Here is a 22,896-nt window from a genome sequence, read left to right as displayed (position 1 = left end):
TTCATCACAGGCTGAGTGAGGCCTTGACTGTCAGCCACGCAAACATTTGTTGCGGACTTACACAGCGACACGGGAGCCGGCATTCACAGCTGCATGCAGGGTTGGGGATTACCTGCACAATAAACTGGGGACAATCCACCGTTTGAATATGAGCCACGCAGATGACCGAGCGTTACCGCACTGCTATTTCAACAGCAGACGCATTTAATGTGAATTGAAGTTTATTCGTCAGAGCGGGAAACAGGATAACCAAACCGAGTTGTTTGAATGACGTTAGTTAGCGTGGGAGAGCTTTTTGACAACTGTCATCAATAATTGTATAATAGCGCTTGTCCTCAGTATGGTCACGGGTGAGATGGCGCCTATCCCAGGTGGGTGCATGCCGTGCACCCTGGCCAGTTGCAGGGCGCCGACAGTATAGACGAGCACCCGTTCACACCTATGGTCAATTTAGAATCTTCCATTAACTTGACATGCATGTTTTTTGGAATGTCAGAACAACCCAAAAGAAACCACGCAAACTCCAAACAGGATGGCCAGAGCCAAATTTCGGATACAAGGACATCTCGACTGCGAGGCCCTAACCAGATTATAGTTGTGTCAAACTCATTTTTTCCATCGGCCACATTGTTGCTACTGTTTCCCTCAACATAGTATCACATCTACACAACAAATTGATCAATAACTAGTTTTGAAATCAAGAAGTCAAGGATAATAGTTCGTCAATTGTTCAAGTTACTGTAAAGAGAGGTTTATGATTTTGGTTTAAGAGAGTTAATGACTCGGACAATGTACGGGGACATCTCAATTAATTAGTAGTGCCACAAGCTTAACTTAGTTAGGTAGCTCAATTTTGATTATAGCCTACAGCAAACAAAAAACCCCAAATTCACCATCTCTAGAAACTAAAATATTACATCAAAACCATCAAGAAACAATGGAAATTATTTTTAATGTAGAAATTAGGCAGGAATTTGCACTCCAGAGTAGCTCCTCAAATGTTTAATGAATCTATATAATGTACATGTACTGAAATAAATGAACCTTTCTACCATATTCGAATTTATTGAGCTTGACCTATATATGAACAAAGCACAGCTACATCATTTGTTTGATGATTGACTTAGCAAGATGTGGATGGAGCACATGCAGTTTTGAGCAGATGCCACTGTTTACAAGAACTTTACTGTACAAAACCCACTTAGCCCAGTAGAATTGAACCCCTGATGTCAATGCTTTCTATTCTGAAACAACCTACTGCATGTACGAATGCGACCATTATTTATGATATTACTTTAGCTGTTGTACATGCTAATGAGGGAAGGTGTAAAAAGAAAAAAAAAAAAAATAGTATCTAATTCATAAAAATGACAGACAAGTCACATGAGCTTAGAAAATGAAGTTATTTAACATTTCACATAAGGCAGGATATCAGAAATGAAGGTTATTTCCTCATAAATTAAGAAATTCATCAAAAAAAAAAGTCTGATTCAGTTTACATAGAATTCAACAAACATTCATGTACTTATTACTACCATTTTAAAATGGTATTCATAAACATGTACATATGTGCAAAGTTCTTCTCATTTTTTTTTATATTACTTGGAGTTAAAAGCTCAATCAAAGAGGTTTCCATTAACACTTTCAGTCAAAAAGAAAATACATCTGATTGAGGTGGGGGTTAGATGGCTGTGCTCATCTCTAACATTTCAGGAATAATTAAAAAAAAACACCCACATTAGCACGACTGAAAAACAAAAGCGAGAAGAAAAATGTTCCTTAACCGGCATGGACTGAATGGCTTCAAAATCTCATTTGCACGTCAGCGCAGGTTATTGTTCAGAGGTAATGAGTATTGTAAAACGCTGAACAAAGAAATTGAGAAAAATAAACCATAAAAGGCCCCAGCCGCCTACATCCACACATTGTACAGACATCAGAGCATCTCTTCAGTGTTGATGTCCAATTTCCTTTGAGGGATATAAACAGTCTTATGAGCCGCCTGCCCACTGGGGGAGACCATTGCAGAAGCCATGGGGGAGAGGGGAACCGGTGTGTGGAAGAAGCTGTGCTGGGGGAGAGCCGTTCCTTTGGGGGTGGTCACCAGAGGCTAGAGCAAGGAGAAAACAGACAGTGTTCGTGTTAGGTTTGGGTCATTCGACTCTGAATTGGGTAGCAATCATGGCACAGTCTTCTCAAGGAGAACACAGAAATATTTGACAAAGCGGAGAGGGAAAAAAAAACGGCCCGTTTCAAAAGCATTTAAATAAATGCCATTTTGATGACCAGAAAGCCTATCATTATCTATAGTCCACTTTCCACCAAATCAGTTTGGCATGTTACACTGTCAAAAGGTGACATGGCTACTAAAATATGCATGACACAGTGGTGCGGTACCTAATGAGTGGAGCAGAGACGGCAATATGGAATTCACATTTCTAGGAAAAAAAAATACACCCTTCAACAACTCTGGCATGGTGTTACACGATACCTCAGTTCAGGTAGCATTAAAAGACTAACTGTGGGTGTATGTTTTGCTTCTTATTCGTTTTTTTTTTTTGCAACCAAAGTGAGGTCCAGCCTCAACAAAAACAAAAGGGGATGAGGAATGTACAATGGAAATGTGAAATAAGAGGATTCAATTCAAATCAGACTCCAGCTTAACTGTACTGATATTAAAATAGAGTAGAGTGTTTAGTTTGCAGTTATTGTGACACTTGTAACGTAAGAATGTTCATGGAAATGTTAAGATAAAAAAGGTAAGGTCTGACCAGTAGCCATGTTATTTTTACACTTGGATGGCAGCCAAGATTTTTTGTGCGCCTGTACATTTAATACAAGCTTGATGTCGCTACAGGGCTCAACACTAACCTTTCCACGAGTAGCACTGGTGCAACCAACCACTGACATCAGGTTAGCCCCCCATCCGGGAAGTAATTATCTATCCATCCATTTTCAACACCGCTTATCCTGGTTAGGGTCACGGGGCGCTGGAGCCCATCCCAGCTGACTTCGGGCGAAAGGCGGACTACACCCTGAACTGGTCCCCAGTCAGTCGCAGGGCACATATAGACACGGACAACCATTCGCACTCACATTCACACCGTCGCTGAGTGGGAACTGATCCCACGCAGCAAAGTCAGGCGAGTGTACCACTACACCATCAGTGTGTAGGGATGTCCCGATCCAACTTTTCCACATCCGATCCGATATCGCAGACCTTGAATTTTGGCCGATACCGATATCGGTCCGATCCGATATCAGCAATGATCATACAGAAATGACTTTTTCGGGGGTATGAAATGTGAGAAAAAGGCTTGATGAAGTGATCTTACTCAAACAGAGAACAATACAAAAAAACTGACCCATTTATTATTAACCAATGGCTTACATAAACTAACTCTAAAAATAAGAATGTACTTCAATATAATAAAATAAAAGCTCATTATACATTTGAATTGATTAAATTATATATATAAACCGTGATAATCTCAATAAATAAAAATTACACTTCTGAAATACAAAATAAGAATTTAAATTCAAAATTTCTTTAGATTTTACTGTCAGTATTTGGTTTCTTCATGTGCGGCAATACACTTTTTTTTTTTTTTTTTTTTTTGCCGACATGGGACCAATTTCCGATCTCAAAGATCGGATCGGGACACCCGTAAACAATACAATCAATGCTCTTTACCAATTCTCTTGGTGGCTACTAACACCTCGCTATTCACCATATCCATCTCATGGGAAAAGCTCACTGTGGAAGCACAAGCTAGCTGAACCTAACCATACAGCTTGTTGGTCCTAAGTCAAAACCACAACCAGCTGTGTGTACCTGTTGGATACTGATTAGCGCCACTGGATGCGGGGACTGCTGGACCGTCATTGGCTTGATGAAAACCATCCCTCGCTGCTGCAGAGCCAGAGGGCTGAGCACGGTGTTTGACCGCTCGGAGGTCTGCGGTGAGGCGAAGGTGTTTCCGGTGCTGGAGCCTGATATCAGACCCAGGTTCTGCAGGGTGAAGTTGACGATAGCAGGACTGGGGCCGTGGAGCCGTTGGGCCTGCGGGGTCAAGTGTGGAGAGGCGGCTGCAGCGGGTCCGTGGAGACGAATGCTGGTGGGTGTCACTTCCTGGACTGGGGGTGCTCTGGATCCTGTTCGGGGTGTAACAGAGTATCTTGGGTCTCGTTTTTTTGGTAAATTATACATCTGCCTAAATCTCAGGCTTTACTGTCTGCACTATCATTTGGAAGTGGCCAGATTGATTATCTTGTAGCCACAACACAGCGGCGGTCTGTACTAACTTGTCTGCGTGTTGCTGTGGTTACAACATATGCATCAGTACATATGCCGGCAATGCCATATAGAAACATGAAAATGTAAGCAGTTAAAAAAATTGTGGGTATTTACACTGTACAGGCGAGTTCAAATTTATAAAAAGCTTGAAGCAAGGGCGCTTTGCCTCTTATTTGGAGAAGTTTGCGAACCTCTTGCGACCAATTCTGGAGTGGGTATTCCCCACAACAAATGGGGATTCACTGTACAAACATGAAAGTAGGAGCAGTGGAAAAAAATAGAACACATCGTAACAGATGACAAAGAGACACCAGAGTATCTGCACTGAAGACGAATAGGCAGGAGCTGCAATGAACTTTTTAACTCACTGGCCAAGTTGGCCTGTAGATGAAAACAAATCCACCGGCCAAGCATATTTTTTACCGGCCAAAGTATTAAATTTTAAATTAAATTTTACATAGTGTTGCACAATGTATCAAAAAATAATAATAATCATCATCATCATCATCACGATAATGGCACGTGCATGATGTGTATATGTGTGCAGCCCATATTTTGCACATATTTCTATAATACAGTATTATGTTGGATGCAAACTGAGAGAAAACACAGCAACATTAAACAACACCCATATGAGAAAAAATATAGTGTGTTTTTTTAAACATCCATAGAGTCTGGACTCGCTTTTACTGACACAGTCCTTGTGCCACAGCTTCAGAGCCTCCGTAGAATCGTACTCCTTGGCATGGGTGCTTCTCTTTTTCGTTTTCATCATTGAACACTTAAAATACTTTCAAGCAGCTTGGTGGTTAAAACATCAGGCTGTCCATGTTTCATTTACAGTAATTTGGTTCTAAAGAGTTTGGACTTTGCTTGATAAAATTGCTGTGCTGATTGTCGCATTAATAGATTTTCTGAAAGTCTGTAGCTTGTATTGTACTTACTGTCAAACCTTTTTTTGTGTTGTTTGTAGGGCTGGGCGATCTGACAAAAAAAAAAAAAAAGCTCACGATTCATTTTTTCATATCATCTGATCTTGATTTTTATCATGATTTTTTTAATATTGTTTTTAAACTTTGTAAAATAGATTTAGACTTTTTAGAATAAATTTTAAAGCATCTATACTGAAAACCAAAGAAGCTTCTGAGTAGTTCAACATTTTATTAACGCCTTTTGTTAAAAAAACTCCTCAAAGTCAATAATTAAAACAATAACCCTAACATGATATTTGCATTCCTACTAATAGGGGTGAGCGATTTATATCAGCTTTGATATAATCGGGAACGTTGCTTTAATGATGTGCAATTTTACATCGTCGAATATTCATACGGTCAGAAAAAGAAAACAACCAAACAGGTACATGAATGGCGTAGGAGGAAGAGAGAAAGGAGGGAGCGCATGAAAGTCCTCCTTCGCCGAATCAGGACTGAGGCTTTCCTAACAATTGCGCCGAAAAAGATTCAAAGCTTCAAGGCTTCAGTGACGGTGACATCTGGTGGACAACTGAAGCCATAGCAACCTCTAAAGAGCACGACTGAAGCACTTGGCAGTGTTTCCCATGACCGCAATAAAAGTTCAGAAAGGTCTGCATGGTCATTCAAGTGTTTTGTTCATTTATACCAAATGATGATTATTAAAATAAAATATGCAGATGCTCTCCCCATACTCTAAAACAGATTCCAGAGTAACCCAAAGAATAAATGAAACGCCATGAGCCAATGACACACTGGAATACTATGAGCTAATGAAAAGCTTCGAAACATTTAGAAGGAATGAAGTGCGAAGCGAAACAGCGATGATGTTCGACGCTCCGAACGTCATCGGTCACGTGACACTGGTGTTTTGATACAAAGCTCCGACACAGCGTTTCGAATCGCTCCGCTTCAGGAAGAGCGAGTCAAGCGCCAAGCCTCGGTATCATTTGCCCATCACTATGATTCAGTCATGTGACTCAGTGGCAAGCAGAACAAACTCGCTCTCAAACTAGTGGGCCGACTCCGAGCAACCTTCTCAGAAATTTAGCAGCTTACAAGTGAGTGAATAGTCGCTATGCACCTCAAGGGGCGCAGGCATGCTAAAACATACGCTAACTTAAAACATACAATGTTTTTAAAAAGGCAGCGGCAGCAAAACTGAGTTTGGTTGTACTTTATTGAAGTATATACTCACGTTATTATTTTATCAATCCTCATCCACAAACCCATCACAGTCCTCATCTTCTATCCGAAATGAACAGCTAGGCAAGTTCTCCAACAAACAAGGCGGGTTCCCTCTCGTCATTGTCAAAGTCAGTCTCGTTGCCGGGGGGCTGTTCAGCAATGACGCCGGCTTTCGCGAAAGCTCGACAAAGCAGATACCTTAGCCCAAGCATCCACAATCCATTCACACATGGTGGCCGTAACTTGCCCGGCGTTGCCTCCCAGTCTTAGTTGCACTTGGTTTTTCACAGCGGCTGTGAGATGGCCGCGCATGGAGTCACAGATCAACAGGGACGGTGACGCGTGGAAAAAAACATTCGGTCTCTTTACGTACACCTCACTCAGCCACTCTCTCATTTTCTCCTCGTCACAAACAACGAAAGATCAACAAAGCGGCAGACCCAGACCTTGTGTCCCCATCCTGCCTCAAAGTCTGCACGGACCTGCTCGCTCCAGTCTTCACACAGATCTTCAATAGATTCCTGGAACCGTGGGAAATACCATCCTGTATAATGCTACACCATCATCCCAGTCCCCAAAAAACCTGCTATCTCGGGTCTGAATGACTACAGGCCTGTCGCCCTGACATATGTTGTCATGAAGTCCTTTGAACGCCTCATGCTGGACCACCTCAAGAGCGTCACAGGTCCCCTGCTGGATGCCCTGCAGTTTGTCTACCGAGCAAACAGGTCTGCGGATGACGCCGTCAACATGGGACTGCACTTCATCCTCGAACACCTCGACAGTGCGGAGACTTATGCGAGAATCCTGTTCGTGGACTTCAGCTCTGCGTTCAACAGCATCATCCCCAAACTCCTCTACTCAAACCTTCTCCGGGTTAACATCTCGCCTGCCATCTGCCAGTGGATTTACAGCTTCCTGACGGGCAGGACATAGCAGGTGAGGCTGGGAGACATCACCTGATCTACACGTACCACCAGCACCGGGGCGCCCCAAGGTTGTGTCCTCTCTCCGCTGCTCTTCTCTCTTTACACGAATGACTGCACCGCAACGCACCCGTTGGTCAAACTCCTGAGGTTTGCAGACGACACCCCAGTCATCGGCCTCATCAAGGACGGTGACGAGTCTGCATATCGACAGGAAGTGGAGCGGCTGGAGCTGTGGTGCGGCTGACACAACCTGGAGCTGAACACGCTCAAGACTGTAGAGATGATCGTGAACTTCAGGAGGCATCCTTCGCCACAGCGGCCCCTCACGCTGTCCAACTGCCCTGTGTCAACTGTCGAGGCCTTCAAGTTCCTGGGAATTATAGTCTCTCAGGACCTGAAGTGGGAGACCAACTTCAACTTCATCCTCAAAAAGGCCCAGCAGAGGATGTACTTCCTGCGGCTTGTGAGGAAGCACGGCCTGCCACAGGAGCTGCTGAGGCAGTTCTACACAGCGGTCATCGAATCAGTCCTGTGTTCTTCCATCACAGTCTGGTTTGGTGCTGCTACAAAAAAGGACGAACTCCGACTGCAACGGAGAATTAAACCTGCTGAAAAGATTGTCGGTACCCTCCTACCCACCCTTGAGGACTTGCACGCTGCCAGAACTAAGAAAAGAGCATGCAAAATCCTCCTGAACCCTCCACATCCTGGGCGCCACCTCTTCCAGCCCCTTCCCTCAGGTAGAACCGAACAATACAAACTAAAACAAACAGGCATTCCAACAGCTTTTCCCCTCTTGCCATTAACTTCTTAAACAGTTAACGTACAATTCCATTGCAATATGCTTCCAATTTTGTCTTGAGTTTGTTGTCACATCTCTGTCGGACCATTTATACATTATTCATGCACTCACTGTAGTAGTCTCGCCACGCTGCACTATTTGCATATCTGTTGTTGACCAATACTGGCCACTCATATGCCCGAGGAGCATCTACAACACTTGCACAATCGACATTGTCCCAGATTCTCGCACAACTAGTCACTTTAAACTGCATATATTTCTTGAAGTCTCTGCACCATTTGCACAATGGTCATTGCACCGGACTATTGTTCTATTAGCCATTTCAAACTGCTCCAATTGCAAGAGGACTGAATCTTTTTGCACAATTGTCAAAAAATAATAATAATTACAAAAAATTGAACCGACATTACCACATTACCGGTAATCTTTTATTGATCAGTGACTGTGTTTTTTATGTCTTTATGTCTCAAAAGTATTCTCTGTCAATTGACTCTGTTTTTCGTACTGGAGCGGCTCCAACTACCGAAGACAAATTCCTTGTGTGTTTTTGACATTCTTGGCAAATAAAGATGATACTGATTCTGATAAAAAAAAACAGCATGTTTGGACTTTTACCCGCAGTTGGCGTTTGGTAGATGTAAACAGGAGTTGAAGGCTTGTTGCGTTCTCCTGCTGAGCCCTGATTTTCCTTGTAAGTGACAACAGACTGCTGGGAGAGTGGGATCAGGTATCCTGTTGGCACAAAAGTCTGACATGGGCAGAGAAATCATTGATTAGGATCTGGATTCAAATTGCTTTTCTTTCAAGGTTCTGTGTGTACATGTATGTGTGTGGAGGTGTGAGCATGTGTGTGTGTGCGTACGTGTATACAGTGGGTACGGAAAGTATTCAGAGCCCCTTAAATTTTTCATTTTTTTAAATATTGAAGCCATTTGCTAAAATCATTTAAGTTTATTTTTCCCCCACAATGTACACACAGCACCCCATATTGGCAGAAAAAAGAGAATTGTGGAATTTTTTTGCAGATTTATTAAAAAATAAAAACTGAAATATCACACAGCCATAAGTATAAGTGTAAGTACCCTTTGCTCAGTATTTAGTAGAAGGACCCTTTTGAGCCATGAGCCTTTTGGGGACTGATGCAACACGTTTTTCACACCTGGATTTGGGGACCATCTGCCATTCATTCCTCCTTGCAGATCCTATCCAGTTCTGAAAGGTTGGATGGTGAACGTTGGTGGGCAGCCATTTTCAGGTTTTCCAGAGTTGTTCAATTGGGTTTAAGTCAGGGTTCTGGTTGGGCCATTCAAGAACAGTCACTGAGTTGTTCTGAAGCCACTCCTCCGGTATTTTAGCTGTGTGCTTAGGGTCATTGTCTTGTTTGAAGGTGAACCTTCTGCCCAGTCTGAGATTCTGAGCACTCGAGAGAAGGTTTTCGTTCAGGATATCCCTGTACTTGGCCGCATTCATCTTTCCTTCGATTTCAACCAGTCGTCCTGTTCCTGCAGCTGAAAAACACCCCCACAGCATGATGCTGCCACCACAATGTTTCACTATTGGGACTGTATTGGACAGGTGATGAGCAGTGACTGGTTTTCTCCACACATGCCACTTAGAATTAAGGCTTATATAGAGGAAGCCGGACGTGACTGAGGACAGCATGTGGACGTAAAGGGGGAAGGTTGCGCGTGTCAAATTACGCTAAAGACACACCTCCAGTAGGTATATAGTTCCGGTATGTGCATCGGTTTGGCGAAGAACCCCCAAAAATGGCACCTACGAAGAGACACGCTTACGAAGCACAGTTTAAACTGCAAGCTATCAGTTACGCGGAGGAACATGGGAATTGAGCAGCGGCGAGAGAATTCAAGATCAACGAATCCATGGTTCTCAGTGGAGGAAGCAGGAAAACGAGCTTCGCCAAGTCAAGAAGGCGAGGGCAATGGATTAATGAGCAAAGAACAGCCGGGAGAAGCATCTCTACAGTCATCATTCGACTGAGTGCAATAACGCTTGCAGAAGAAATGAAAATCGAACATTTTCAAGGCGGTCTGTCTTGGTGCTTTCGTTTTATGACACGGCGCCATCTATCCAGCCGGGCAAGGACTACCGTGGTGCAGCAACTTCCGGCGGATTACAAGGAAAAGCTGGCCATCTTCCGCTCCTACTGCAGTAAAAAGATTGCAGACAAACACATCCAGCATAACCACATCACCAACATGGATGAGGTGCCGCTCACTTTCGACATCCCGGTGAACCACACTGTAGAGAACTGTAGCGATACGCACAACGGGGCACGAGAAGTCGGCTTTTACTGTTGTGCTTGGTTGCCATGGTAATGGACAGAAACTGCCACCTATGGTGATTATTAAGAGGAAGACGCTGCCTAAAGAAAAGTTTCCAGCCGAAGTCATCGTTAAGGCCAATCAAAAGGTCTGGATGGACGAGGAGAAAATGAGAGAGTGGCTGAGTGAGGTGTACGTAAAGAGACCACGTTTTTTTCCACGCGTCACTGTCCCTGTTGATCTGTGACTCCTTACGCGCCCATCTCACAGCCGCTGTGAAAAACCAAGTGCAACTAAGACTGGCGAGTTACGCCACCATACGTGAATAGATTGTGTATGCCTGGGCTAAGGTATCTGCTTTGACTGTTGTCCGAGCTTTCGCGAAAGCCAGCATGATTGCTGAACAGCCCCCCGGCAACGAGACTGACTCTGACAATGGAGAATGGCTTGTTGGAGCACTTGCTCAGCTGTTCATTTCGGATACAAAAGATGAGGACTTTGATGGATTTGTGGTGAGGATTGATGAAAAAATAACGTGAGTGCATTGTTAAATACTTGAATAAAGTACAACCGAACTCAGTTTTGCTCCCGCTGCCTTTTTAAAAACATTGTTTTAGCGTGCATGCATGCTACTGTATGTTTTAAGCTAGCGTATGTATTACCATGCCTGCGCCCAATACTACGGTGCGCCTTATGTATGTGTTAAATACAGAAATATACCCCGTAACTGAGACCGCGCCTTTTAATACGGTACTTGTTTATAAATGACACCATATTAAAGCAGCTCATCTTTTTGTCTGGCTTTGGGGTAAACACTAGTAAATTGCAATGTTATAAGGGCATATTGAACTAAAAAAGGGGGGATGTTCGAACAAAAAAATAGTGTGGAAAATTATTTATGTGAAAATATTGCATTAAGGCCTCAACTAGTAAGTCCATCCATCCATCCATTCTCAGTACCGGTCATCCTGTTCAGGGTCGCGGGGTGCTGGAGCCTATCCCAACTGATTTTGGGCAAAAGGCAGACTACACCCTGAACTGGTCGTCAGTCAGTCGCAGGGCACATATAGACATAGAGAGCCATTCACACCCACATTCACGCCGTCATTGAGAGGAAACTAAACCCACGCTGCCTGCACCAAAGCCAGGCGAATGTACCACTACACCATCAGTGACTATAACTAATAAGTCATGAAACTATAATAGATAATATTTGATGGTTAAAGTAAGATCAAATAAGCAGAACATAATGGCACATTTGCACATATATAAACTAGACGATTGCTTGTTAGATTCCTGCTTCCCCTGCCGATCCCCCGCAAGTTAATGGACCTCAATTGCGTCTGACCTTGTGTCCTTATTAAATATTTCCCCATCAGGTGACTGGCTAGGGAGTGTCTTTTTCTTTTGGCAATTTCATTAAGGCAATTTATTCTTTTATTCATTATGTTCAGGTGCACTAAGAGAAATGTGGACTTTTCACCACAAGCAAACTTAAAAGAGAGCACATACAAAGATATGCACGTCATTATGTTGTGGTAAAATTAGTTTATGAACAAAAAAATAATAATTGTTTTATTAACACTAAGAGGGTGTTTCCAGTGTTCGTGGGATTCTTGTAGCGTGCATTTGAGATTTGATCCCTTCAAATGCAACACACAGTGATGTAATCATAGGGCAAGCAGTTTTAACCCCAAGTTCTGGAGTCATCCGCCAAACGTTTTACCCAAAGAAATCAAGCTTTGAACCTGAAACCAGAAGAGCTGAAGACAGACAGAGGGAATAACCTGGGTGCTGTGAATGGAGACTTCTGTTAAGTGCAATGCTGATGCAAGTGAAGGGTCTTCCACTAGTTAAATGTGGGTAAGTACAAAAATAAAATCAGTTAGAAATAACAAAAATTATCATTGTAATCATTAAAAGATTAAATGTTATTTCAAAACACAATACTCTGTGACAAATGTCTCCATGGACCAAGTTTTTCAGGAGTTACTCTAGAGAGGAAGTTTGATTGAGAACTTACCCAGCTATTCATTTCGGATACAGAAGATGAGGACTTTGATGAATTTGTGGATGAGGATTGATAAAAAAATAACGTGAGTACATTGTTAAATACGTCAATAAAGTACAACCGAACTCAGTTTTGCTCCCGCTGCCTTTTTAAAAACATTGTTTTACCGTGCGTGCATGCTACCGTATGTTTTAAGATAGCGTATGTTTTATAACATGCCTACGCCGAATACTACGGTGCGGCTTATGTATGTGTTAAATACAGAAATAGACTCCGTAACTGAGACTGCGCCCTTTAATACGGTGCGCCCTATGGTCGTGAAAATACGGTATGTGTGGGTGTATGTGAGTGAACGCACTTTCATAGTCCGTTACCTCAGTGTTAATCTGTCCAGGTGTGACCAGGGCAGATCGGACGGACGTTAAACCCGCTTCGCAGTCAGAGGTCACCGCCTTCTCATCTTTATCCAGGAAGGTCTCCAAGCTCTGCTCCAGAGTCTGCGTAACCATGGCGCTGCCGGGAGTGTTGATGAACCCGGCATCCAAGTGGAGGGCGCGGGTCGAGGGACAGCTGGAGAGCTGACGGCTGCCAAGGGTCTTCAGAGGAACATCAAACACGTGCCACTGCTTTGGGGAGGCGCCCTGTGTGTGAGGCATGCAAGATGGAAAAATAATAATAATATTAACAGTAATGGACATTAAGGTAGAAAATGCTAAATACTAAAAATTAACCATGAGATTCCAATCCTTTGGCTGGCTTTTTTTTTTTTTTTAAATCCACACTTTCCGCTCTCTCGTCTGTGTGGCCGCACTAGCTATGTAGCCACAACTAGTAGTTAGCTGCTGCGGTGCAAGACAATTGTGTGAACATTCCCACGGTAGCAAGGAGGATGGACGTGGATGCACCATTATTATAATCAGCTTGGAGTTGATTTGAATGGTGCCAACTAATGTTGGCTAAAAATATCGATTCATCAATGCATTTCAATTATTTCCCCTGCGATTCAATAGCGATTCAGCAAATTCTCTGAATCGATTCCCCTCCTGGTGAGTGGAGGCGCTTTGTGTGCGATTGGTATTGAAATTGGCATTGAAGCCGCACTCGACCAAGCGATAACAAAATGGCGACTAATACATTTTTTTTTGGGTTAGCATAGGTTAGTAATAGAAACTAAATATGTTCTGACTCACAAAACACAGGGTTACGTCATTGTTGTAGGAATGGAAAATAACGTAAATCGAAAAAACACATATATAGTGTATGTATTGGTACATTTATTGTAACCATACAGTATGTGAAAGTATGTTCTTTACCTGAAGGTTGGAGTTAGTCCGTTTGGCTTTGGGAGGAGTGCTCTCTGGCGCGGAGTCAGAATACAACCGTTTGACCAACAACGGGCTCCTGTCCGGTACCCTCAACGTGGGTCGGCTATTAGCAGCTAACGGGGGATTCGGGCTCGACCCAGTCTTCTCCTCAAAAGTCATCGAGCGTACGGCGGAACTGGTCAGCTGCGGTCTGGCCAGAGGGTTGGGCCTGAGAGAAGACGGGTGCAAATACACAGCATAGGGTCCGGCGCCCGGCTGCTGAGGTAAAATGACGGGGATGAGGGGTGAGCAATTCGCTGGGATGTATGCAACACTGCCTGAGGGCTGGGAGGCCAGTGGGGTGCTGTGCACATTTGGGTTGGCTCCATTCTCCTCATTTGGAGCCAGGCACGATGACTGAGGCGGTTTCACTGAGCTGGAGGTGGTTGACTGGAGCTTCGCAACCATTGTGTTTGCCTCAGCGGGAATTGCCTTTGGAGCTTTGCCTCTGCTACTGGAACAGAAGTACCTGTATGTACAAATACAACGTGAATAATACATAACATGAGAGGCCGGGAGTACATTGGCTGGAGCTTTAATTTAAATCTCATCTCTTTATTATTTGGCAGGGGTGGGAAAATTTTGGGCCATAGACGGCCAACTGCGTACTTTAATCTAACCCACCAATAATTTACATGATCTAGAACCGTATAATATTTGTCACACGAATTTAACTGTTTTTTTCAAATTAATTTATTTTATTTAATTATATGTTCATTGACCTTTATCAGTTTTAAACGTACTGTACATATAGTAGGCTTTACACGATCAGGATTTTTGGGGCCGATCACCGAGTTGAAAAAAACGAAAACCGATCCGAGATTTTTCAATAGAAAAATATGTTCCGTGGCTCCATAATGGTTGGAAATCACTGCTCTTGTCAGATCGTTTATTCTAATCAGTCGTGTATTCTAATCAGTCAGGTCAAACCAACATTACATGACAGAAATAATGGGTGCTAACTTACTGTAGTTAAATTACTTTATTTTTAATTAAATTACTTGACCCACACCGAAACTTTAGAGCATGATTCGACAGAACGGCGGTATGTTTACGTCCAACTGTTCGTGATACCACTAGCTTGCTAGGCTACATAACATTTTATTGCCTGCTTGTGAGCTGTATCGTATTAAAAGTACGTGACCATACCCCAAGCAAGCCTTAAACGAACGTCCTTCCCTGTCCTGAGCACCCGTGACCACCAACACACGTTTCCCCCCATTTTGTCCTTATAATACAGTCGGCTCGCTCTACTCTTGTTGTCGTCGCCACGGTAACGAGTGTATCCGGTCGCATTTGAGTTGACAAGATAAAGCTTAATGATCGTAAAAAATGGGATGCGGTGGTATCGGAATACAATATTTTATTGCAGTAGTCTGACAATCATGAAAGAGCAAATTTGTCTTGTAGTCTGACGTGTTGTCTGTTCCGCACCGACGACATGTTTATTTTTTTAAAATAACTTTATTGGCCGTCAGATACTTTCAATACTACGTAAAAAGACACGACAAGGCTAAAAATAAACTAGCTTTTGGATTCAAATATACTGTGCACGGGGCGGCCTTGATTGAGTCTAAAAATTCAATTCAACTCCGAAACACAGGAATGGAAATATAGAAAGAAATATAATATATATATATATATTATTTTTTACGATGATTACAGGATTGGTTGGTTAATTCTAAATAAAATTTTATTTAAAATTAGTTAATTAGATATTTTATTAGCAATTAATTTATTAATATTTTAGATTCATCACATATATTTTTTAACGTTTTTTTACCTCATCTATGTGACCTGACCAGTTTTTCAAAATCTAATGTGGCTGTTGAGCACAAAAGCTTTACCTACCCCTGCTATATGGACATTTCCCTCACCAAACATATGCACTCAAACTTACGCTGACTCCTGGTCAAGTTGAATCTTACAAATAGCAGCAAGTTGGGCCATTTTGCTGGGGAAGTCACTGACAGCTTGAAGCAAAAGATAATTAATACACAAATCAACACAACAGTTGTTGTTAGAAAAAAAATGTCTCACCAAGGGCGCCCTTGGCAGGACTACTTGGGGCTGAGCTGATCTTGCGCCGGTCATCCTGAATGCTCTTTGCTAGTTTCATGAGAGAGGGGTGTCGTGTAAAGCTTCGCTTAGCACCGGGTGGCGACGAAAAAAGGTTTTTGGCACAGTTTTCTACATAGGAGCGGGACTCCAGCACCTTTGTCTTGTTGGGTGGACACAGGGAGCTGCCACTTGGCACATCTGAGACAACAATTAAATGTTGAACAAAATGTTAATGCATTTGAAAGAAGGTAACTTTGAACTATACTGGGAGCCCTGACATATAAACAGCATGCAATGAACTAGTCTGCATAATACGTCATCACACAACAGAAGAAGGCACGCTCAATTACCGCAGTATTCACTGAGTTTTGTTTGTTTTACAGTATATTTATGTACTAGAAGTATATATTCATACAAATATTTACTGTAATAATGATTTTATTACTGCATTAGCTGACTTATGAACAAATTTGGGTTAAGTTTAAGCCTGTCACAATAAAGTTTTTAGGACGATATATTTTCCCTATAGCTATAAAGGATAGTATCAATGTTTTTATGCCACTGCCATTAGATGACAGAGCATAATAATTAAAGAACATCCTTTTCAATAGCAATTAAATTTGAATTCTAAAGAGTATTTAACATTGGGGTTGAAATGTTGAACAATAAATATCTTCGATGCATGAAAAATACAAATAAAACAGACTCAGGCTCTTTCAGTGTCCGACGTAAAGCCTTTTTCAGTGGTGGCCCATGAGCCAAATTGTGGTGCCCCTGTCAGAACATATACTGGCCTCGTATATTCATGATATAATACGTTAGGTTTTAGTGATTATTTCGTATTTAGCTTCTTTATACTGTATTATTTAAGCCCATTTAAGAAATTATTCGTACAATTGCATGACTCTGTAATAACCTCACTAAAATCAAGGTATTGCAATTGCACAAATTAATAATAATGCTTAAAAGAATTAATCAATTACAAAATTATTAAAATATTTATTTAGCATTGACATTCCAACAACGCTTTAGCGTGTGTCTTTATGTTGTGCACACTAATTATACATAATTAGAGGTGCTCCGATCAGGGTTTTATGCTGCCGATTCCAGTATCGATAATCCATGAGTGAGATCTGCCGATCACTGCTGATACCGATCATATGGATAAGCTGTAAATCTTTCAATTTATTTATGGTGAGTGCTATTGGCTATATGATCTGACATGTTTGTTTGGATTTGCGTCGCAGCTCTTGCGCGCCTGCACAGTGTCAAGGAGGGAGGGGATGCTTTACTAGGGCTGTGCAATTATGGAAAAAAATAATCACGGTCATTTCGATTCATATTGAAATCATGGTTAATAAACACGATTATTATTTTTTTTCCAAAAATTTGCTTTTAGGGCGGCACGGTGAGCGACTGGTTAGAGCGTCTGCCTCACAGTTCTGATGACCGGGGTTCAATCCCCGGCCCCGCCTGTGTGGAGTTTGCATGTTCTCCCCGTGCCTGCGTGGGTTTTCTCCAGGCACTCCGGTTTGCTCCCACATCCAAAAAACATGCATGGTAGGTTAATTGACAACTCTAAATTGCCCGTACGTGTGAATATGATTACGAATGGTTGTTTGTTTGTATGTGCCCTGCGATTGACTGGCAACCAGTTCAGGGTGTACCCCGCCTCCCCGCCTCCTGCCCGATGATAGCTGGGATAGGCTCCAGCACACCCGCATTTATTCAACTACCAAAACTCAACTTTAAATATAACTCTTTTTATACAGTCAATGACCATATCTGTTGTTCCTGCTGTGCGCGCCTTGGAAAGAAAGTCGCGATGTAATGTTAATAAACTCGTTTTTCACAGATTAGAAATAATATATGCCCGTGAGTTATGATATATTAGCTGTCTGTATGTGTTACTATGGCGTTTGGGTGTGAATATTCATTAATTGAAGGTAAATCCATCCCGTGAGAATAAACTGCTTAAGGCACGCATAGGGAGGGCAGATAAACATTCTAAAGGGCACAAAGTATGAGCTGCTGTACGTGGCTAGCAGGATTAATTTCTGCTATTATATTTTCAGTGATTTAGTAATTTGTATTGGCCCAAGCGGGCCAGTGTCTATACATAGCCCCCGGGCCACCGTTAATGTCGCACCCTGCTCTGTTCACAAAAACTGCACTTGGACAAATATCCAACATTCATTTAGTACAGAGATATAACAATTCATTAATACCTTAACGGGCAATATACTCCCAATCAAGTTTCCAGTTGGTTAAGAAAAAGTTCAAAGTAACATTAATAACAGCACAACGAGCAAATCAAAGCAACCCGTTTTGCATTACGATTCGTACTGCCGCTCAAAAGTCTGCAGCATTTCTTTAAACGCTGCTTTTCAACCTGTTGAATGGCTTCATCTCTCGCTACAAAGCAAATTCGCCATTTGTGAGCATACGTCATATACGCTATTACGTTTATATTTGTGTTGTTGGACAAAGGCTGCCTTAATTGCAAGCTGACGGGGAACGTCCCACCGTGTTTTTTGTTTCCAGCTGAAGACATTTGGTAGGATGGTTGTGTTTTAAATTGACCTTGTCACTTTGATGTTTATGTTGTGTTGCCAATAGGACTTCATACAAATTCACCATACCGGCTTGTTCTCGTTGATGTTAGCGGGATCGCCATTTGCTGCGCTCATCTTGCTTGAATCCAAAATGTTCCCACAATGCTGCTGTGGCATTAGACATAGGAACTATTTCCATTTATGTCAATCAACTTTCTATCAGCTGTCAGAACTGTCTTTGAGTACGCTAATTGTGCGTGTCTGTGTGCGAGCGTGAGTCCAGCCTGCCACAGCGGCAATCATGTTGACTGACAGGAGAAGGGAACAAGCAGCGCAACAAACACGCATGTAAATGAGAATTTATTGAGCCCAGAAAAATTATTGTGCCCATTTTTTTTTTAATCGAATGATAAGTTGATTTAGCAATTATCGTGACAGGCCTAGTTGCGTTGCCGTCGTAGGAACGGAAATCTGTCCTGTACCAATATTGTTTAAATTGGAGTGCGTTTGTTTATTGTATTTTAATTAAAGCATTAAACATGTATACATCCCTGCATTTGAAAAAAGATCTGCACATATCCAAAGGCGAGCGAAGAAGTCTCTTCATACCTTTCACTTGAGGCAGTTCAATTGGGCCGACCCATTCAAATGCTGGTTTCTTCCCTCTCTCTTCCGTTACGTGGACCTTTTCAATGAGTTTCAGGCTTCGTAGCACATTAGCTATGTCATAAAGTCGTCGCACTTTAGCTGTGAACATAACGCAAACACACAGGCTATTTACAGCCTATTCAAATATATAGTGTATGGAGAATGCCATCAACTGTGCTGCAGAATGTTTATTTCAACCAAGGGGACAGGCGGTTTACACTTACTCTTGAATTTGCTCTTATCCTGATCGGCCCCCTGGTCCTCTCCAATCAGAATTTTGGCAGCGACATCCAGACTGACCACGGGTGGATTAGAAACCAAGAAGAGCATGACAAACTTCTGGCTCATCACTCTCAGGGATTTGTCCTTCCGACTATTAACAGAGGCTGAAACAAAAGTAAACAGATTGTGGTTGTTGAGAGATTCGGTGGATTTATTGCAATAATAATAGTGGTCCAGCGTCTCACCTGCTTTAAACTCCACTCCAGGGAGCTCCACAAAAAAGAGCTCCCTTTGTCTGTGTTCGCTGCTCTCCATCAATTTGTGATTCTCCTTCTCCTCGCCATCAGATTCAAGTTCTTTATCAAGGAAGTTCTGTCTGATCTGCTGCATCTGCTGGCCGTATCTTTGCTCCCCGCCCACCTGCTTGAGAATGGCCAGAGTCTGGGCCAGATTGGTCTGGCCGTGCCACGTGTAGCGGTTCTTTGCAGAACGGCTCACCATGTGCAGGCTTTCCAGCACATTCATGATGTCATAAATCCGGCGGCGTTCCACATCTGTGCCAGGAAAAGTCAAAACCATGAAAGCTGCAACTGGCAACTTAAAACCGATCATACCTAACTATTCATTGAATATTAATACACATAATTGACATACTGAGATCAGTGGCCACGTCATCAAGGCAAATTTCATTGTTGGCGGCTGGGTCTGGCCAATCGGGGCAGCGGGCGAGGAATTTATGACAGAGCAAACCCAGACTCTTTTCTTTTCTGCTGATCATTTTCTCAGACTCATCTCCATGTTCAACATCCTCCAAGAGAATAACAGAAAACAGATGAGAAGTAAGTACATGGATGTCTGTAACATGTGTACAATTTGTATATGATAAAACTCTCCACCTGTGTAGGATCAAGAACTTCATGTAATTCAGGGTGCGGACACAGCTGCTTCTCCCGGTTCCGAATCTCCGGACTCGCAGCACTGATGAGCATTTTGAGGTTGGAGGTTGGTGTCCATGGATCAACGGACCGTGCTTGTCCTGCTTTTTTCGGAGTTGTGAGCGGGCCCATGATAAACTGTGTGTATTTCCTACGTGGTTTCCAAGGACTTAACAAAACCATCGGGGCTATAAAGCCATCATCTGCCTTGTAATAAAAGAGAAAAGCAAATTTCATATTTTAACACTACCCGAGTCATGCTTTGAAGTAATAAATGTACTGAGCTGACTTTGGAATTAAGACTTCTAGTGGCAAGGTTCCCCTTAATAAAATACTTTATTTTTGAAACTAATTCGACAAACATTTTATATTAAGCCAGAATAGCTACAGCTGAATATTGATGCATAATCTTATCCTAACTGTGTTAGAAAAAGTGTATTACACTAATTTTGTTCACCGGTTGTATTTCCGAATAAACGACGTAACGCTGACTGTGCAACACAGACTATTGTCACATTAAATGACTCTCCGCATTGTTTGCACGATACTTAACGTAGAAATGAAATCAATTTGAGGGAAGAAGAAGAAAAAAAAACAGTCACATCAGCTTCAAGTTACCCGTGAGCGACGTGCTGCCCACATCAGCTTCAAGTTACCCGTGAGCGACGTGCTATCCGTCCAATGAACGGGCCCACATGTCGCGCCGCTCCCGCCCAGTTCGTCTGAACGGGCCAATGAGAGCGCGCTAAACAGGAAGTGAGGCGGCCGTCCCGCGCAGGTAAATCTTGTTTGAAATGCTTGGCGCGGAATGAATCTTCCAAAGTGCTCAAACACACACGAACCTTCGCACGAGTTCGCCCAATTTGGCTCAACATATATCAACTCAAGGACAAGACTGTCTCCTTTAAACATTGACTTGTTCTAGCGGAAAGTTTATACGACGTCTCAGTCTGCCGTTACCAAACGCGCGCTGACGTGATTTGTCACCCGCTACGAAACTGTAAAAGCGCATATCATGAACTAGGTTCATTCGTTTAAAACAATCAAAGCAAATCATCATGTCATTAAAGTCGAATAAATGCTATGATTAGCTAGCTAAAAAAAAAAAAAAAGAAGAAGAAGACTTACCAAATTCAACAAGAACCTAGTCACAAGAAAGTTCCCATATTGGGTGACGAATACTGGACGAGTTAACTTGTGTCGAGTTCCTCCCAAGTTTCAAAGAAGATTTTTACATTCAAAAAGAAAAAAAAAATTGTTTCAGCTCCCGAATAGGCCTCCCACTTCTTTCTATGTCAACTTCCTCAGTGGAGCAAAACTGACTCGCGCGACGTTTGGCCCTCCCGCTCCGAGCATGCGCACTGAGGACACTTCCTCCCTGTGGTGACATGGCGGGTCACGAGACAAATAAAACGTAAAATTCCTCTACTTCAACGACGACTTTTTATGACTTACCAATTTCAAACTATATTTGGTTAACACTGTCTGTATGCGGTGCTTCAAATAATTTTGCACGGAAAAGATGCTTACATGAGTACTCGCGATAATCATTACACTAAGTGACCAGAGAGTGTCGCTGTGATCCACAGCCCAAGCCATACACTTAAGAAACAATCCAATGCAGGGTTTTCTTTTTGTTTTACTCATTTTGTTGTACCGTTTACTACCCACTAGTTATTTCGTAACAACAAGCTCTGCATTGACAAACATAGAAATCCAGTGAGTGACACACAAATGAAGACGCAATTACAATACCGATAACTAGGTGGAACCATTCTGTCACTTTCTCCTGATACTGAAGAAGCCATCCAAACTTATCCTTTAGTTTCTAGTTCTCCTTTAATTTTTAAAACAGTAAATGTTGTGCATTGAATACATTGTGCACCGTGCAACATAGAATAATAAATTAGAAGTGTGAATATGTATTGTAACATTTTTACTTTAGGAAGAAATGTAAAACCACAAGCTTATAGCTACATATCAATATTGTTAAGAAAATTGAGCAAAATTTTCAGATTAGAAAAATGTAAGGAAGCCATCAATTTATAAAAATATGGTACAAACTGAGTCAAAGAACTGAAAAGTACATTTGACGATATCTTGTTCTATAAATGCTAAATATCAATTTCGATTATTCCATCCATCCATCCATTTTCTGAGCCACTTCTCCTCACTAGGGTCGCGGGCGTGCTGGAGCCTATCACAGCTGTCATCGGGCAGGAGGCAGGGGTACACCCTGAACTGGTTGCCAGCCAATCGCAGAGCACATACAAACAAACAACCATTCACACTCATAGTCATGCCTACGGGCAATTTAGAGTCTCCAATTAATGCATGTTTTTGGGATGTGGGAGGAAATCGGAGTGCCCGGAGAAAACCCACGCAGGCACGGGGAGAACATGCAAACTCCACACAGGCGGGGCCGGGTATTGAACCCGAGTCCTCAGAACTGTGAGGCTGACGCTCTAACCAGTCGTCCACCGTGCCGGCCTTAGATTATTCCGTTAAAAAAAAAAAAAAAAAAAGATTTGAAGTGTAGGTTTATGTATACCTTGATGTGCAGATTGATTTTTATCCTGTTATTTTATTGGCCCAGTCTGGAGTACAATACAATAGTCTGTGCACAAT

At 42.3% G+C, this 22,896-nt stretch overlaps 1 protein-coding gene across 3 annotated transcripts; it reads right to left on the bottom strand.

The window, feature by feature from the left end:
- Nucleotides 1–1,321: 1,321 nt before the first annotated feature.
- e2f8 (E2F transcription factor 8) lies at nucleotides 1,322–21,585 on the bottom strand. Of its 3 annotated transcripts, none has more exons than XM_061670110.1 (13): nucleotides 21,397–21,585; nucleotides 20,230–20,475; nucleotides 19,988–20,141; nucleotides 19,579–19,887; nucleotides 19,336–19,497; nucleotides 19,073–19,210; nucleotides 15,888–16,106; nucleotides 15,748–15,820; nucleotides 13,797–14,316; nucleotides 12,858–13,124; nucleotides 8,803–8,935; nucleotides 3,836–4,155; nucleotides 1,322–2,110 (listed from the first exon to the last, which is right to left on the bottom strand). In XM_061670110.1, the coding sequence occupies exons 2-13, from the start codon at nucleotides 20,449–20,451 to the stop codon at nucleotides 1,937–1,939; spliced, it is 2,691 nt and encodes an 896-aa protein (XP_061526094.1). In that variant the 5' UTR covers nucleotides 20,452–20,475; nucleotides 21,397–21,585; the 3' UTR covers nucleotides 1,322–1,936. The 3 variants fall into 3 exon arrangements, with proteins under 3 accessions (XP_061526094.1, XP_061526096.1, XP_061526095.1); XM_061670112.1 differs by lacking the exon at nucleotides 8,803–8,935 and adding an exon at nucleotides 5,242–5,281; XM_061670111.1 differs by having other exon boundaries at nucleotides 20,230–20,471.
- Nucleotides 21,586–22,896: the final 1,311 nt, after the last annotated feature.

The sequence above is a fragment of the Phycodurus eques genome, chromosome 2 (genome assembly GCF_024500275.1).
Source record: "Phycodurus eques isolate BA_2022a chromosome 2, UOR_Pequ_1.1, whole genome shotgun sequence".
Lineage (NCBI taxonomy): Eukaryota > Metazoa > Chordata > Actinopteri > Syngnathiformes > Syngnathidae > Phycodurus > Phycodurus eques.
Note: the sequence above shows the minus strand (reverse complement) of the source record. Positions and strands in the feature narration are given on the sequence as shown.